Raw genomic sequence first — 20291 nt, 5'->3', positions numbered from 1 at the left:
GGCCGGAAAACAAACAAATAATTAGGCTTATTTCCGTAATACTTATGCTATTTTTTGTTTACTTTCTACTCGGGTGATATTTGCAAAACTTAATTAGTTTATTAAATAAATTGTGTTTTTTAATGAATGGTTGATTATTTTTTTTTTTTATTCAAATGCTTATGATTTGAACCCAGATGTCCAGTTAGAAAAATTAAACTGCATTATGATCAGGGATGTGACCTCCGGAATCTCAATTTTGTCTCTACATCAATGCATTTAATACGTTATTAAAATGGATTGAAGGTCTTGTTTTGGCAATAAAGTTAATTTGTACGTAAAGTTGGGTCAGAATGATATTAACAGTTGTACATCAGATATTGCATTTATTAGCCCAATGGGCTGTAACGCAACATTGATTATTGCTCGGCTTTGAAAATCGGTGGCCCCAGGTGTCGGGTGACGGTAATTACATGTACACACCCCAGAATGATTCCTCCTATGTTAGATGCCTTGCAAACTTATATATAGGAGGGCCAATGGTAACTCGTAATTATTTAAAATTTTATATCTTTTTCAGAATATATTTCATGATAGTCATGCAGATTCAGAAGTTGTGATGGTGTGTTGATAGGCTGTCTTCAACTTGCCATATCTTAGAGTTCCAACATGCAGGCCTGGATTAATGTGTATAAATCACTAATGAAAAAAAGAATGACATTTCAATTTATACACACTTGCCAAGTGAATCTGATGAGACTGCTACATGTATTTGTGAGTAAAGGCACTCTGTCTTAACCGAAAAACTATTTACAGTTTATCACAACAAATGGATGGGACAGTAGAGCTGTTGCGGACAATATGTGATTGTGATGACCAAGTACTGAACAAGTGGAAGATTAGAAGAAGGTCCATAATTCAATCATGTTTTTGATTCTAAGGTGCACACAGCATGGAGATAGTCCTATTATTCTCCCGTTCATCTATGATGGAGAAACTTGTGTAAATGTTTAGTGTTCTCCCTAATAATTAAGTGCCCACAAGTCTGTATTAATTTATCAGAATATAAAGTCCTTCACAGTACAATAATACTAAAATCCCATATTGGACAAATGAAAAGATAACTGCGCACAATATATCCTTTATATTTAGTAAAGCAAAAGTGATAAAAGAATTACATAATTCACAAGAGGAATATCGTTGGTTCCAGCTCAAAAAGGTTAGAGGAGCATTGTCTTTGTTTGTAAGGTTCATTATTACAATTGTATTTTAAATGAATTTAGCTTTAATCCCATATGTGTTAATCCTATTTATAATTCAGCTTCCAAGAACAGATGAAATTCTCCGAAACCAATATTTAGTTTTCAACACATTTAATATCCAGAATCAATGCAACGACTGAGTGTGAGTTATCATTCCTGTGCTAGATTCCGAATGTTTACAAAACCCTAAAACAGAGATACGTTGCTGCTTGCTCCGCATGGAATAATCAACTGTTGGGAATGAAAAACTTGAAACGTATTGTGCCACAACATATGTCAGAAATAGTGTATATCAAAAGTGCATTCTAAAACTTTCTAAAGAACTGTTAGTAAATTCAACATCACAACACTTTCCTCAAATCAAGATCAAAATGTACCAGTTTTCAACATGTTATAACACCATTATCCACGGTGAATTAATGACTAGGTTTTATGACACCATATACAGCTCATTCTTCAACAAGAACCATTCACATTTCGTGGATCAGTCATCCAAAACTTTTTTTTACTCATTCGATGCAAAATTTATTCAAAAACTTATGCATGGAAGGAAATTATATGAATATATGTCGATGACCTTCAACTTGATATTGAATCGGTGAAGAACAGTAACACTATTGGATCTCATGGATCCTGTAAACAAAATAATAACAAGAGTGGGACAAACACGGAGTCGTGGGATATCCAGAGATGATCAGGTACCTAAGAGGACTGAGCATCCCCTGTCAATCGGTTATTCATGCTTTGAGTCCTATTTCTTGATTTCTTGATCAGCTAAAATGGAAAATATGTGGGTAAAATCAACGTGTAAAGAAAACCCTAAAACTTGGTAATAAATCAACGTTAGTTATATTCGCTTTTTCATGTTAAATCAGTTTGGGTGTCTTGTTATGCATGTGCTATGGAACATGTGATTTTATCCTCTGACATTGACATTGCTCTTAATGTACCATGGTAGTCAGAATATGAAAGGTAATCATATGTATCCAATGAATTGACGCTAATAATGTTTCCCCTCTTTCGGGGGAGACATTGTTTTTGTGCTGTCCGTCTGTCGGTCATAAAATCTTGTGAACGATTCTCCTCCTATATGGATTATTAGATATATTTGAAACTTTGCGCAATGCTTTATTGCTATTTGTAGATGTGGATATTGAAGGGACAAGAGGATCCAATTATTTTTCCAAAAGTTATAGTGGATCTAAGAGGGGTAGATGATGTAAAATACGCAGCTAGGTTAAGGACTTCCACAGTAAAATGCACAATAATCATGGGGTGAAATTGCACCTTAAATTCACTGGCATCATTACACTTGTTACGGTTAAACACCGAAACGATACTACCCATATGTTGACTGTGACTGAGCTACCGTAAATTCCCCTCATGGTAGTTTCCCGTGACGTCAGTTGAATATCACGTAACACTTTATTTTTGGAAAAACAGCAATTGGCCCTACTTGTGAACAAAAAATTTCAGGTTAATGCGGGTATGCACTTTCTATTGATATGCTCAGGAAATCAATAAATCCTTAACATACAGAGTTTCGGGAACAAATGCATACTCAAGCTAAACATGATACAATTTAACAACATATCAGCAGTCATCAGTGAATTACCGGAGTTGTCCACATTCATATACATATCATGCAGTTAATATACAGGACAGATATTGCTCGCTTTTCAAACGCAGAAATGAAATATATCTAGAAAATATTTCAGAAAAAAATCATACGTTTTTCATTACAGATGAACCTGAACTTTGCCACTGTTTCTGTAGTATGAGATTAATTATGTACATAAAGGATTTTTAAACGCATCAGTCATTCATATTAGGGGCGATTTCAAGGTCAAAATATAATATGAATATCACATACTATATATTAGAAAAGGGAAATGATTTGATATCATAAAGGAAAAATATATATAATCATTTCACAAGAAATGTTTTCACGTACACAGCTCATCACTTGATAACAGTAATGAATAACAACAAAATTTTATGACACTTTCCCCTCGATAAAATTATCAGAAGCTGTACGTTGTGACGTACTTTTTCATTGTGACATCATATGATATGAAGTGCACAGAGATACATTTATAACAGCACTGATTTTTCCCGGATATCCTGAACTGAGCTGTATAGTTTGTGATATCGAACATACATTAAACTCTACGATGCTTCACTGCCATTCGTAGATGTGTTCATTTGTGGGACGGGAAGATCTAATGATTTTCCTAAAAGTTACAGTGGATCTAATAGGGGTGAAGGATGCAAAATAGTCTGTGAACACATCTTCTCCTATATGGGCTACCGTATATATTTGAAACTTTCTACAATGCTTCATTGCCATTTGTAGATGTGCATATTTGTAGGGCGGGAGGATGAAAGGTGAAGATAACAAACAATGATCAGATTCATAACTCCTATAAGCAACATAAAATCGATAATTGGGCAAACATGGATCCCTGGACACACCAAAGGTGGGGTCAGGTGCCTAGGAGGAATAGGGATCCCCTTACGAACGGTCGCACCCGCCGTAAACCCTCTATCCTCATCAGGTAAACGGAGTTATCCGTAGTCAAAATCAGTGTGCCAAAAACGGCCTAACAGTCGATATGAAACATTTCAGACAGCATTTGACGCAATGATAGGTTGTAGTGACGAACTAGATCGCTAAAACGACCATATAATTTGCGAAATGCTGACTTCAATTGAGCCTGTTGAAACCCCTGTGCCATCAACTTGTTTGCCAGTAGGTTGCCTCGATTCAAAAAAATGACCATACGCAAAACAAGCTCTTGCGTATCGAATCAGTTGAGAGCTATAAACACCATATGCAGGTGATAACGGAATATTGCTACATAAATATGGGAAGTTGACGATGGAGAAGCTGAAATCATTCCGTAGGATCCAATTGTTTTTCTTAAAGTTATAGTGGATCTAACATGGGTGGAGGATGTAAAATAGTTTCTGAACACATCTACTATATGGCTGATTTGAAACTTTGTACAATGCTTTATTGTCATTTGTAGATGTGGCTTTTGTCGGGACAGGATAATCCAATTATATTCGTAAAAGTTATAGTGGATCTAAGAGGGGTGGAGGATGTAAATTAGCCTGTGAAGAATCCTCCTCCTGTATGACTTATCGGATATATTTGAAACTTTGCACAATGCTTCATTGCCATTTGTAGATGTGCATATATGTGGCACGGGATGATCCAATTATTTTCGTAAAAGTTAAAGTGGATCTAAGAGGGATAGCTTGTGAACGTTTCTCCTCTTATATGACTTATCTGATAAATTTGAAGTTTGTGTACAATACTTCAATGTCATTTGCAAATGTGCATGCTGTAGGGACATGAGGGTTCAATTGTTTTCCTTAAAGTTATAGTGCATCTGAGGAGTGGAGGGTGTAAAATAGTTTGTGAACACCTCCTATTTGGCTTATGAGAGTCAATAATGTTTATTTTCCTGCTCATGGTTTCTCTTCCATACCATGAGGTACATTAAGGAGAGGAGGTTTTATTTGGAACACTTCCAATTTGGGGAGTTGGGGATACATTTGTTTTTCATAAAACCAATCTAGTTATAGATGAGTAACATTTGCTGATATTTTATGCAAAACCACTACACAAATCATATATCACGCTGTGAACTTTGTTTAGGAAAAATGTCCTCAAATTGACAATAACCAATATTTCTGTTCAAACGTTAATAATACAAGGAATTCTTATGTTTTCGTACGACATTTTAAATTCAAGAAGTGTCAAAACTTTTAAGCAGATGTATTTCCTGATATTTGCTTTGAGATAAATACATGTGTGTGTTCTGTAAATGCATGTAACTAAAAACGCGAAAAGAAAGAAATTGATCACGAAATATAACAAATAAGTGAAGCGAAAGTCGCCAAATTGAAACGAAATACAAAAAAAAAAAAAAAAAAAAAAATTATAAATAAAAATTTAACATACAAATTATGAATAGTATATGAAATAAGAATCTTAGAAAAATAAAAAGCGAGGATCTACGATATGGATTGTAGACTATGATTATTACTTTAGAGCTAGGAGTGATATTTATGAAGCTACATGGAATAAACAACTTTATCATAAAAGTCGTACATACAAACAGCGATTATTACTTATATTAGCTATATGCTAGCTATTTACCGACGTGCACCTATGTTGGCTCTAGGGGTTGTTCATGAGGAATTTACGTTCATACAGAACACGTACATGTATAAACTAGACGGACTCTGATGTAATTACTTGTGGATCAATGATACGGGAAGGGTGTAGTTCGAATGTTAAGCCTTTTAGTAAATATGTCACCAGTTATTACAGAAACTACGAAAGGAAATATGGTCCCCATGGATATGTCTATGTACTATAAATTGTGTATGCGTTTTGTGTAATGAGCCTATTTTTCCTGCTCCGTTCTGGTCAAAATAGGCTCATTACACAAAACGCTCTCTAAAACATGACACTTTCCTTTCCAGAATTCAGACTATCGAAACACCTTGGAAAGAAAAGCTTGATATTTCCAAATTACCAACCAATATATTTACAATAACGATTTTTCAGCTTTCCCAACAGCATGACTATGATAGATATTGTTATAAATTTCACTTAAAGCCCCATGTCAATGAGATTTCCTTGAAACACCGGTTCTTGAAAATTTACAAATGAAAGTTCATTCAGATGTGACATTGTTTTTCTTTTTTTTCCCCTGGTTTTAGGAAATTGAAAATGTTGATCATATATAATAAGGACATCTGTCATCTGAATATTACACGACGATGTGCTGCATAATGCATTGCTTTTAAATATCGTCGTTTTGATTACACAGAATTCCTGGAATCACAATAGCTTTGTTGACTACCAAGTAATGCATTACCATTTTCAGTCTTATTGCTGTTATTGATTAGATTGGATTATAAAAATGATGTTTCTACTACAGCAAAACTGAAAGAAAAAAACCTCGCCAGTCTAATCATATATGCAAAAATTGTCATTCTTATATGAATAACTTTTTTGATAGAACGCGCGATACTTAGTAGAAACGTACATATCCAGTCGGTTTACAAAATACAAATAAAGAATACAAAAATACATAAACGAAAATAGAAAAAGAACACTCGCACCCCATGTAAGTCTTCTACTGTGCATAGCAGGTATTATATACCGCTTTCACTCAATGGGTATTTGATAAACCGAATCGAAAGGGAATGCAACTGCAAATTTGAAAAACTAATGTGGAGATACGGAAATCGATCAATGTCACAAATTCCAAAGGCAGTATGCAAACATAATTTAGAGTAGGATACAGATATTGTATATTTCTAAACATTTTTGTTTTTACTTTACCCTGTGTCTGATTATATCTGACAAGCCTTTGTTAATTTGCATCGTCTGTCATTACTGATGCTCAAGCGCATTATGAATTCCGGAATCAGAAACGAAAATAGTCTTTCTTTAGATACTACATGAATAAACCACGTGATGTCTTGCAATCACCACCTTAACATGACACAGAATCTGATGATTGATATACATACACACAAATAATAACGAGTGTTGCTAAACGGAATGGAATACGGAACGGAACGGAATTTAAGAATTAGAATGATTAATGTAGCTAAGATAACACCAAAATCGATAGAAAATACTTCATTATGTTTAAAATCAAAATTTTGGGAATTTGTATACAAACAGCAGAACAATTTTATCTAAAAATTCTGCATCATAAATCGATTAAGCTAAGTTAAACGTTTGTATAAGAATTTACAAAGCGACTTACAAGACTTCTAAGACGTCGGCATTGACAGATGTGTTACATATAGCGAGCAGTGATATATATGGGGAGAGTATGGAAAGAACAAACATACTTTTATACCCCCTCTGGTGGCAAAGCGTCATTGGTGTACATTTACATAATAATAATAATGATAATAATAATAATAATAATATTTATTTATATAGCGCCCTATATGACAATAAATAACCACTCTAAAGCGATGCACACAATAAATATGATAGGGCATGTTATAAAAGTAGTAAACGGAAATTATGATAGCATTAAGACAGATAATATCAAAACAATGCTAGAAAAACATCAATAATGTGAAGTAAAATTACTAAAATCTAAAACATGATATGCATGAAAAACGTCCCACACTGTACAATCAAATAATATAAAATACAATAGTTGAAATAAATATACAATTATATACACTTGAAAAAGTCATGTTAAAATGATGGTAAAGAAACCATAAATATTTAACCACCTATAATACTAATAATATACAAGTCTAAAAAGATGTGTTTTAAATGTTTTTTAAAAGTGTTCAAATTCTGACGACGGCGGAGGGTATCAGGCAGAGAGTTCCAGAGTGTAGCTGCTGACACATCCGAGCGTCATGTTGTATTCTGACGACGGCGGAGGGGATCAGGCAGAGAGTTTCAGAGTGTAGCTGCTGACACATCCGAGCGTCATGTTGTATTCTGACGACGGCGGAGGGTATCAGGCAGAGAGTTTCAGAGTGTAGCTGCTGACACATCCGAGTGTCATGTTGTATATCTGCGGTTTCAACATGTAAATTTCCTCATAATACCATGTATGTGTATATTTACAACAGGGAGTGTGGCATGTATATAACAACGACAATTCATGATCTTATTAAGTCAGCAAGTTAAACATCTTGTATTTGATATATTATTTTTTAACTAATAGAGAATTTGTGACCGCAGCACTCCAATCCTAAATAGGTAGGACTTCTAGCAGTTTATTTCTAAATACATGTATCTTAACATTTACATTAGATATGACCTTTTAATTCCATTCAAGCATACATTGTCTGTTAGTCTTTTAGCTATTTGATATCTGTTAATTCCTCACACTATGGATCGGAAACTTCACCTTAGTTTTCATTGGTTCTGTTTAAATCTTTCTTTCCCACTGTATATTTTCGGTTTCAACACTAATCCGCATGATATTGGTAAATGTACGAACTTTCACACAATTCATCCAAAATGAGGTAAAGCTTGTATCCACACCGGACTCGCTCGCTTTAAAATTTGATGTGATACATAAATACATAGATGTATTATAAAAGGTTTAGAACTAAATTACGAATAAAAGCAAGTTCGATTTAAGAGGGTTGTTTGGTGACATCTCCATATGAGTGAAATATTCTCAAGAGGGGCGTTCAACAATGTTCATTCAATCAAGAAGGCTGTATGGAGAAAATTGTTGAAAGATTTATTTGATCTTTTACAATGTTGTTTTCGAGGGGTGGGGGGTGGGGTATTTATTTGTTTTAAATTCTAAAACCTCAAGTCTTCTTCAGTATGATTATTAGTTTTTTATTATAATTTTCTTTATTGATATTTTTCATGGTAAGTTAATGATTTTGAAATACATATGCATTAGTATGAAGAATATGAAACGATGGGTTCTGTGGATGATATTTCACTCTCTCTGTATATACTTTCTGCTTTTCTTGTTCATGATAAACCTTTTATTTTGCAAAATGCTGACCTCCTCATAACATTATTGCATACAATATTTTCCGTTTTCCGTTCCGTTCCGTCTTCCATTTCGTTTTCCATTCCGCATTTTAGCAACACCCGATACTATCCAAAAGTGTATTAGTGTGATTAGCTTGATAATGAATTAAAACACTCATTTTATTACAAATTTGGAAAATGATATTATTCAATGTAAAACTTATACGGTACCAATTTTGATCAAATAATCCATACTGCAAGCCAATCATCAAACTGTAATTATATTGATTTATTTCAATCAAAGATTTTAAATTCAGAACATGATACACTTGACCTTGTCGTATTGTTGTATTTTCATATTCGTAAAATTGAATGTAAGCTTAGAACTATTACAGATAAGAGCTTAATTCTACATTTGACATGCATATTCCTTGCGACAAGTCCTGACCAAAGGCATCCAAAGTTATGATGTCACAATCCCATTGTTTTGGACTCACTCAAGAGATATTCATATAGATTATAAAAACTGTAACCTTGACAACAACATAAGAATAGTTAGAGATGGGGTTTTGCTATTTCAGAAATGTATATTCCTTTTGATAAATAACATCTTTACCTTACGCCCTTGACACTTCATATTGAACTTTTATGTGATACATCCCGTGTGGATCCAGGTTAGAATAGGTCCTCAGTAACCCCTTGCTTGTCGTACGAGGCGACTAAATGGGGCGGTCTTTCGGATGAGACCGCAAAAACCGAGGTCCCGTGTAGCAGCAGGTGTGGCACGATAAAGAACTCTACCTGCTCAGTGGCCATAAGCGCTGAGCATAGGCCTAAATTTTGCAGCCCTTCACCGGCAGTGGTGATGTCTCCATATGAGTGAAATATTCTCGAGTGGGACGTTAAACAATATTCAATCAATCAATCAATTTATGTGATGCCATCATCCCACACACAACATATGATTTTCCTATGCACAGCCATGCATTTTTAATTCCTGACTGATATCAAAGATTTTAAACCATTCAACAAGCTAAGCTGTCTTCAGAGAATCCTTGCTTAAATAATTTCAAATGCTAGTAATATATCTATATATGTGTGTGTGTCAGAGGTGATGTTTAGAAAGCAGAATGCAGTTTATTTTCTAATTAATGAATATGTAGGTTTTTCTAGCATTTGTCCGATTTCTGTTTTTTGTCATTGTGGTTCTTTTCTTTTTTTTCCCATATTCTTCTCCAAACCCACCGAACAAATTTAAATCAAACTTGGCACAAACCAAGGTAAAGGGAGATTCATTTATGTTTAAATGAAGGGTCATGCCCTCTTCAAAGGGGAGATTATTACGAAAAGGCAAAAACAGGATGGAGTCAATTAAAATATTCCTCTCTAGAACCACTGGATCAGAAATGTTGAAATTGATATGAATTTAAACTTATTGATATAATGTACATTCAAAGTTGTTGAAATCATTGTACCAGGGGTATGATGCGACCACAATTTAGGTATCAAAGTTTTACATGCAGATATGTAGGGAATATCTTTAAAATCTTCTCTAAAATGCTGGGCTAGAAAAGTGGTTTTATGAACCTCAAGGCTTCCAAATATGGAGTAGATTTGATTTCTTGTAAATCGTAGTTCCCGTGGGTAGGCTGAGGCCAAACTTTTGAGGGGATCCAAGTTTTACAAGGGAATATAGTAAATATCTTACAAAATTTTCTTTTCAATAAAAGAACGGCCATGGGAAATCATAAATGTATTAATATGCAAGCATTCAGAGGTAATGCATATTGGAATTTATTCAATTCATGACCCGAGGATAGGTTGAGGCTACAATAGGGGTCAAATCTTTAAAAGGGAACATATAAAAAAAAGTATTTAAAAATCTCCTTCTTAAGAGCAGTACGTCAATGATTAGTCATATTCATATGCAAGGATTTTCAGGTAGCGTAAATTTTATTTTGTTCAATTCAGGGGCCTAAGAAGTAGGGTGGGGTCTTAATAGGACATCAACATCTGATATGGGAACATACAGGAAATTAGAAGAAATTATCTTCAAGGTGAACAGGACCACACTAAATCATTTCAAAATGCAAATGTTCCTAAGTCATATTAATTCATTTTTATGTAACATAACTAAAGTCGGGGTTGGGGGTGGGGGCATATTGTTTTTGTCGTGTCCGTCTGAAACTTGCTGATGAGAGTAATAGGGCTCTCATATTTCATATTTGTATTTCTTGTGATTAGAGTTTTCTTTTGGCATCAAAATCTGTTTTACCTTTTGACCTTGACCCTTGTGTTTAACCTACTGTTAAGAAAATATAACCTAGGCAATATCTCCCGAACTATTAAGTTAGGCTTTTATGGTTAGTACATATCGATTCGTTTGACAAGAAATTTATTTGATACCATGTTTTTTGACCATGTGACCTTGAAGTTTAAGCCAACTTTTTATTATATTTATGTTTTACAGAATGCTATACCTATTTGTATACGCTTTATTGCCAGCCTTTTAATTTAGTACATACTATTTGTCTTTAACATACATGTAGCGTGATTTTCAAAAACATTAACTTGGTATATAGCTTATTAAACACTTTGGATAGAGCTTTCATATTTCACATATATATTACTAATAAAAAGATCTTTACCTTTGAATTTCAACTAAAACGACCTTTTTGTACATTTTCCGTGTATAAAATTCAACATACGTTTTATATATTGGTCAATGCCTATTTCAACATCAGATTAAGCATGCATTAAAGCAAGTCCTGCGAATCTAATGCAAGCAGAACATGGAATTTGGTGTGTCATTTAATGAATGCAAATGGAAATACTTTACAAGAGAGTCAGGCAATTTCTAGTTAATGCTAAACAAGTACATAAATGTCCCAGAGAAAGTTAGGGGGGTGGGGGTGGACCCTCCTCTGGATCTGCCAATATTAATTAATGTGAGTGAATGAATTAAGATTCTTCATGATAGGCAATTGATTTACTGATAATTTTAATTTGTTATGTGTGTTGATTAATTGATTATTATCTCAAATCCTGTGTACAAAAATGACCCAAAAAATCAACATTCTAAAATTGTATAGAATGATTTACATAATCATTGTTTTGCCTTTATTACATAAAATGTATACAAAGCCGTGACATTTATTTCTGAATGTTCACAGGCTTTAGTAATTTTTAACGAATTTTAATCTTGTAATCATTGATTGGTAATATATTCGTATACATCATATATATTTCTATTTATATATATTAAACAATTTTCATTTAAGTGGTTGACCTTTTTGCACTTATTGAAAATCTAAAGATTCAGTTCAACTTTTCCCAATCAAACCTTGCTTAAAATAAAGAAGTACAAGAAACGGATAGGAAAACTTGAACATATCATATGTGTTGAGAGAGAGAGAGAGAGAGAGAGAGAGAGAGAGAGAGAGAGAGAGAGAGAGAGAGAGAGAGATTCTTTCATTCTTTCATGTACTGTGGGTTAGAGTAGGAAGAAATGACCTTCCTATACTAGTGACATTAAGAAGAACGCATCCAAGTCAAAACCCATATCGGGAAGGTATAACAACCACGAAAATCTTAATATTTACTCGCAATTAAGTAATATTTGCGGGTTGTCAATATCTTTGAATACATGTATCTTTTCATAGTTTCGTTGAACCCTTCGCTTCAATATCTTGGCTAACACCATTTTAAACATACTTTTGAGGACCTTATGACAAGGACTGGACTGTCCTAAAGTTTGAATCAACTTATGGCGAGGCCTCAGTTTAGGTAAAATTCCGGAAACTGATTTAAGATTATGACGTGTCTTAAGCCACATCTATGTCACGCCTTAGTCATAAGATAGCCTCGTGAACATGCCTGCTCGTTCTACTGTATGGAAATAATATCTACTCCCAAAACAACAGTAGATATCTAGAATTCAATTATATTAATAATAAATGTTTGGTCCCATTTGCTTCCAGCAGTTTTGAAAGGAATGCATCTATCAGACGGCTAGCATCGATTTTAGTACCTTACATGCCCGTATCCTGCTGTCCAAAAATATACACATATATCCCATTGAAATTTCACATTGCAAACCAATATTTCGTAGAAAAACTATATGGCCACCAACGTTAACCTATTTTGAAATGAATATATAATGAGTGTGTTGTGAAAAAAATGAATGCATTAACTGTCAAATATGGCATCCTAATATTTTCTAATCAATACTAGGGATTGCCAAGTCTCTGTTGAATGATATGGATATTTAATTATTTTTTTCAAATTTGTTAAGCTAATTTGCGATGAAGAAATGTTTAAAACAAAAATGCTGTTAAAATGTGTCGCTCTTTTCTTTGCAATTCAACAAGCTATCAGTCAACAATGTTCTCGAAAGGAATTCCATTTAAAGTTTAAAGGAAAACTTTCTGCTGACGCCTATCAAACCATTTTCTCGGCCAATGGAACATCTTTTGGAAATGCTATGCACAAATGTATTAAATTTTGTCATGATGATCAACGCTGTATCGGAGTAGAGGTGTGTGAAATGAATGTAGAGCTGTTCACGTGCCGTGCTTGTTGTGAATGGATGAAACTGGGAAATTACACCGAAACACAACCTGGTTGCAAATATTTGGAAATGGTAAATTTTACTACTATATCCCATATCATGCCACTGAAATTGTTTTGTTTCATATCTAAATTTAAATTCAGTAAACAGTTTAGCTTAAAAATAGAAGTGCATAGCAAATATTAAAAGAAGCTATAATACTAGAACGAGCATCCACCTAACCATTGTTTGCATTGTATGTCTTATAATCTGCTTTTTTGTGAATAGGTTGATGAAAAAGGCGAAAACCGTAAGTACCTATGATAATGATCATTCCATCTAAGATCTCTGGATATAGCAGATCGTTAAAATCTCTCTCTCTCTCCCTCTCTCTCTCTCTCTCTCTCTCTCTCTCTCTCTCTCTCTTAAAATTGATACATCTTTATTAAACTATACACAGTCAATATATCAGTAAAATAACACTGCTAATTATAGGTGGTATTTTCGAATTAGATTATAAAAACGATCATATAATTAAAAAAAAAATGTGGCTATAATTATGACCGTTGAAACACAGGTAGCATGTATCAGGATCCTTCAAATCTCTGGTACGTAATTAGCTGAGAGACATGAAATAAATACACACACCCACACCAACACGCACCCCCCCCCCCCCCACACACACACACACATACATTGTTTCAACTGAAAATGATTTTGAAGAATTTCGTGTTCATGCAACTTGGAGTTGTTAAAAAATTCCTAACTTAAAAAAAACAATAATGCCTGGGTAATTGTGGTAAAGCATATGCATGCCTTGCGATTTGCATAATTCAGTTAAGTTATACACATATCATAGTATTATCTTCATGATTGAAAATACAATTTTTATGATTCTCTTTACTATTGAGATGAAACGTCATCTCACAAATCCAACAAGACAGATTATTTCTATATACATGTAAGGTAAAATGGAGAAAACCTACAAAGGGTATTAAAAGTGTCTCGACAGCTACACGATTTACGAATGTATCAGGTTCTGCTCTCTGTTGTGGTTAAACATTATTCGTTTATTTAGATTATTGAAGAAGCTTGTTGTTGAAATTCAACCTTATAGTAAATTCAATATAATATCTCGAATTCCCACCAGTGCCAACCTTTCCCAGATCCCATATTGGAATGACGTACATGGTATTTAAGTTTATAAGGACACGACTCGAATTTTCTGCACATTTCTATGGACATGGCTTGACCTTGCATGGAACGGTTTTTACACTCAACGGTTTACACGAAACGTTGGACAATTAGCATGGAATGATAAACGGTTTACACAGAATGATGAATGATGTGGACAGAACGGCGAACACTTGCACAGAATGGTGTCCGGATTAAACGGACCTAAACGAAAAGGTTTTCAAGTCTAGTAGCATGTCTGCTGTGTAATCCTTGTTCATGTGAATTTCACTTTGACTACAAAATAAGAGTTGGGCAAACACGGACCAATGGACACACCCCAGAGGTGGGGTTTTGCAGATAGTAAAAATCCACAAAAATACTTTTGCTTGTCTTTTTTCCCTCTTTGTATGTCTCCTTGTTATCCAAAGTGACAGGTTCTTGTCCAATGGCTAGTAAAATGTCTGGATGAGCCCTCCACCGCCTGAGAAATGTTTCCAGCCTTGCCTGACGAACATTTATCATTATTTTATCTATTGTCATTTATGTATATGAAAATGCATCAATTCATTGGATATCTGTCTTTGAGAAAAGGTCAAGAATATACAAATTGCACATGTATTTTAACGATATCCAGATTGAATGCACACAGATAGCAAGTCAGACGTGATCATTTCATTTCAGTTTGAATGAATTAGCTAGAGCAATGAATCAATAATTATGCAAGTTAAATAATGAGTATTCCATAATGTTATTATTTCTTATTTCTCCATCTTCGCTTTTATTCCCGAAGTTACGAAACGTTAAGTTGCCCCCCCCCCCCCCCCCCCCCCCCGAAAGCGCTTGTAAGTCATCGAACCAATCAGTAAACATTAAAGTATTGATTTATTTAATGATTTGTTCTTGTATAATTAGTGACAAATCAAAGGGGGAAATTTATCGCCTTGGACATGAATACTCATTTTAAATTCGATCATCATCATATCAGGTTTTTATAATATCAAGAATATCACCATTACATTGAAATTATTTCCTTATAAACCACTCCAAGGGAAAGCTGGATAATGCCAAAAAAAACAAAGCCTGCATGTCATACTTACATGTACCGTTTCGTGCAGGCCGTTCACAAAGTGGGCGAATCGTTACTTACGAACCGTTCACCGTTCCGTGCAAGAATACAGGCTCGTACCCAGACTTTTTCAATGGGGGTACATAAATTTACGGTGAGTGGTTTGGGGGCCGCTTAAGGCCCCCAAGCGGGTCCAGGTCGAAGCCCGTCGGGGGGTCCTGGGGGGGGGGGGGGGGGCAAAGCCCCCCGGAAGCAGAAGCGAAATAGAGAAAATAAGGGTAAAAATGCTCTATCCTGGATGCAATTTTTGCTTTGTATTTACTTATTTAATACTCATAAATATGAAAGGGGAAACATACTAAAATTGGTCATATGTAAGGAAATGCTGGTCAATAATGTGTTCTTGTCTAATGAAAGGTATTTATTAATTATATGAAGTTGGACTTTCAGTTTTGCTTTTATTTGCTTAATATCCCCTAGCAGGTACCAAGGATCACTTCTTCTTTAAATTCATTCACAGAGCCAAGATGCAAAATATGAAGCAAAACATGTATACATGTTAACATTTTTATTCAAACTTTGTTTCAATGAAAGGTGAACAAAACTTCAAACTACAACACAGTACAGTGACTGATTGATAATAAGTTCAGTTTTAGCGCAATGGCAGACAACACAATACATTTGTACGTTTCCGAAAAGCATTGCTCTTTTTAAATTTTGTAAGCAGTTTAATTGTGATGAGTCCGACTCGTACTTCTGAAGATATACTTTAAAGCATTATTGATATTACCTGTGTACTACAACTGCAATCACACTAAACCTCAGCTAGGTCAAATCGATCTTTGAAACGATGCATTTGTCCCAGAATGTCTGCAAAACATACCACTGATCAAGACTCAATTCGTTTAAAAAAGAAACCGAAACCGGATACGATGTTAACCGTATTTCTTTACGCATAGGCAATATGTATTGAATTTATTTCGTGATATTCCTTACTGTGGAAGTAAAAGCTAGGGATTTTAGAAAATATTTGACTTTAATAGTGCTTGATGATTTTCACAGGGGGGTGCATTTGCACTCCCCGCACCCCCTCGGTACGGGCCTGGAATAGTTATTAGATTGATCACTGTTCGTTGTATTCGCTTTTTGTACCGTTTCGTAAAAGTGGTGTGGTAGCATGCTTCGGGTTCTGTAGCTCTATTAAAATATCCTAAATTAGTGAGCAGTATATTTATAGGCATGGCCTTTTAGACTGTTCATTTTCTTCATATTAATTTTAACAAAAACAACGTTGGTGTATGTTATATTTGCATTTGTTTTGTATTATTTCATATTTTTATATTATTTACAGTGATATATTTGTTTGTTTCTAATAACAACAAATTCTAAGATTCTCTAATTTTAACAGTTGCAGCAACCGGCAAATTAAGTACAATTTACGGACCATCTCCTGGATCAAATGCAGTAGATGGCATCACGTTTTGTAGCATGGCTGGTACATTAGCACACACCGATTCAGAAAGGGCACCCTGGCTAAGAATCGGCTTGAAACGAAAAGTTGCGGTTTGGAAAGTGGTTGTGTACAACAGAGAACATTGCTGTGGTATGATATACATACATGTTGATATATCTGTTTAATACAACACAATCATGCAAAGAAATGGAATACAACAGACATACAACATTGTTGTTTCTTTTCTCATTCTTAACTCATTCTTGGTGTCATAAAAACAAAACGAGTCTTACGATTTGTTATACATGCATCAAAACGTTTCATTCTGTTTACCACTCAACTTTGTTCACCCTCTTCTCTTAGATAAAAAAACCCTGTTATGACCTTCAGCTCGACGTATAGAGATATCAACGACGTTTTATCTATTATTAACAATAGTCATTTTCATTCATATGTCGATTCGTTATATCCTCCATTGAAATCATCTTAACAAGTCAAGGGCTATTGATTCGTTACCTCGCACTAACCCTTAGCATTAGTCACCATTCACAACATGGGCTTGGGGCAGAGTAAGACGCAATAAACTGAAATTAAAGCATCCATTGACATTTCTTCTCTAAGATGCGAGTTTGGTAAGAGCAAAAACAGAAAGTATACAATGGTGTTCAAGGGGATACTTTTCTCAACCTCATGAATATAGCGTGTTGATTTTATATGTAACGTAATTAATAATTAACATCTTCATACCTTAAATGTTGTACCTAGTCGTTAATCTATTCAATTTTAAATAGTTTGTTCAAATTATTGAAACACAATCGACAACCATACTTGGACAATTCATTGTTTTCTTGCAGCTCATATTCTAAAACTTAGTGTAATTGTTTCTTTAAAAATATAAATTACCGAAAATCAATCGACGGTCACACATTCTGCAACATGTTGCCGATGTCGCGCCATGCGTGTTTAGTTTCGTTTTCGACGAATTATAAAAACCGCTTTCTGATTGGCCCCATGTTACATGCTGCAAACCAATCATATGCTCCGTCTCGAGTGACGGGGTCCATATTTTGAATGGTTACTGATTTCAAGGGTTAGTGCGAGGTAACGAATCAATAACCCTTGACTTGTTAAGATGCATTGACATCGAAATAAAAGACACCGCAAAGTCCTACACATCTGCTTTGTACATTGATATTTTATTGAAAATAGATATTTTCGGCAAACTAACAACCCAACGTTACGACAGACGGGATAATTTCAGTTTCCCCGTCGTCATCTTCCCATATTTATGGAGCAATATTCCAGTATCACCTGCATATGAAGTTTATATCTCTCAATTGATTCGATACGAAATAGCTTGTTCTGTGTATGATCAGTTTTAGAATCGAGACAGGCTACTGACAAACAAGTTGATGGTGCAGGGGTATCAACAGTCTCATTTGAAGTCAACATTTTTCAAATGCTATGCTCTTTGTACCGATGTAATTCGTCAATACAACCTGACATTAATATTATTACATATGTTCTACTATTGTTTTGGCGCAATAAAAGCATGCTTATAACGTTAAATCGTCTAAACCGCTACCTGACGTTATTATGACGTCACAATAAGCGTTCAATTATCAACATTACTATGTAACTATGAAACATTCGATAATATTTAAAAGTATATCAATGCATGGTAAATCTCATCGATATACAGCAAAATTCTACTGCTGAACAATTATATCAGTTTATACCATATCAAATCGATTTCTTATAAATCTTTTAAACCATATTGTAAGTTTAGTATCATTATTCTCACTGGTAATGTGTCTTGAGAGTAATCCATCTCTTTTTATTTTCATTTTATATGCGTAGTTTATCATCACATTATTACAAAGCGAATTGCAAATTCTGGTCATTTTATTTTTTACACAACTCTTAGCTCATTGTTGAATAGTAATACTTAAAATGCAATGGAAATGACTTTATACAGGAGTTTCCCTAAAATTCATCCAAACTCCCAAAGCTTGTGCATTCAGTCTCATAAAGGCAAATATTATTTTACATATCTTGGAGTAGAATATTTGTTTAACAAGGCGCTCTTTTTTGGTCTTGTACAGGTGATAGACTACACGATGTCTCAATGAATGTCACCGGGAATGGAATAAATCATCTGTGTGCCTTTTACCCTGGTCCAGCTGCCACTGGAGATCGTACCCTGTTTTTATGCAAAGGTGGAATCATCGGTGACACTGTCACAATCACGATTCAAGCAAAGGAAGGACAAACTGAGTACCTTAATCTCTGTGAAGTGGAAGTGTATGCTTATCCTTAAAACGCTGATACCTGATCTTAATTACAGGGTTATTCAATGTCCTCGTTGTTAAATTTGATCCAATTTAACACACTCAGTACAGTAGGATCACACTCTAATTACAACTGCGCAAAAAAAAAACCCACACAAGGTTGATTTCTCTTCTCTCTTGGTGAACATTTTAAGTAAACAGTTAAATTCCCTATACACATGTTTGTACCTTATTTCAGTCAGCTAGAGATTTAACAGCTAACCTTTTACTCTACCGTACCATGTATATAAATATATTTGTGTTTTCATGTTCATCTTATTTCATTTGACGTTATTTATTCATTTATATTACCCAATTACCTCTAGCATCCACTGTACATGCATTGTAGCATCGTCACTCAAACCACCCTCCCAAATTAGCTTGGTTTATGATATTCCATGTTTAGTACATGTTTCACACCTCGAACAAAATATTTTTCCGTGTACCAAATCACTTGGTACACTCCAAGTCCAAGCTTCATGATTGGGTAACCCTATCATTGTATCTATGATAATTAAACCAATAATTATCAATGATTGGTAGTAATCAAGGACAGTATGGCATGCTATCTGAACTTGGTGTTTCCGCTTATATTTAAAAAAAAAAGTATTAGCAAATGTTTGGTGTGCAAACAGAAACATGAGATCAGATAATGCTACTGATAAAGTGATATAAAAGCCCCCCCCCTCTCTCTCTCTCTCTCTCTCTCTCTCTCTCTCTCTCATGCCCAATCACCAACACCTCTTTGAAATATCATAAAATGAGTACTCACCATATTGTCGTCGGGTTTCGTCCACAAAGCAATACACAGCAAACCAAGAGCAGTTGAAAACGATTTTAAAAAAGCAAGCACATTTCTATATTGCTCTAACAGTATTTTTCTGTTGGTCACCTATGCCTCTCGAAAAGATTATGTTCAGAAATATTCATAATACAGACCCTTACCAAAACTAAATGTTTGTCGCA

General features: G+C 34.6%; 1 protein-coding gene across 1 annotated transcript; it reads left to right on the top strand.

Annotated features, from left to right (window-relative positions):
* Positions 1–13071: 13071 nt before the first annotated feature.
* On the top strand, positions 13072–19555 carry LOC130047524 (fucolectin-like). Its single transcript, XM_056142800.1, has 4 exons — positions 13072–13393; positions 13589–13610; positions 16951–17145; positions 19101–19555. The coding sequence occupies exons 1-4, from the start codon at positions 13079–13081 to the stop codon at positions 19313–19315; spliced, it is 747 nt and encodes a 248-aa protein (XP_055998775.1). The 5' UTR covers positions 13072–13078; the 3' UTR covers positions 19316–19555.
* Positions 19556–20291: the final 736 nt, after the last annotated feature.

This window comes from Ostrea edulis, chromosome 7 (assembly GCF_947568905.1).
Source record: "Ostrea edulis chromosome 7, xbOstEdul1.1, whole genome shotgun sequence".
Lineage (NCBI taxonomy): Eukaryota > Metazoa > Mollusca > Bivalvia > Ostreida > Ostreidae > Ostrea > Ostrea edulis.
This window is presented reverse-complemented; position numbering and strand designations above follow the sequence as displayed.

Coding starts and splice junctions, on each gene's coding strand:
- LOC130047524 (XM_056142800.1), top strand. CDS start 13,079: ATGCTGTTAAAATGTGTCGCTCTTTTCTTTGCAATTCAACAAGCTATC. Junction 13,611..16,950: donor TGATGAAAAAGGCGAAAACC/GTAAGTACCTAT, acceptor TAATTTTAACAG/TTGCAGCAACCGGCAAATTA. Junction 17,146..19,100: donor CAACAGAGAACATTGCTGTG/GTATGATATACA, acceptor GGTCTTGTACAG/GTGATAGACTACACGATGTC.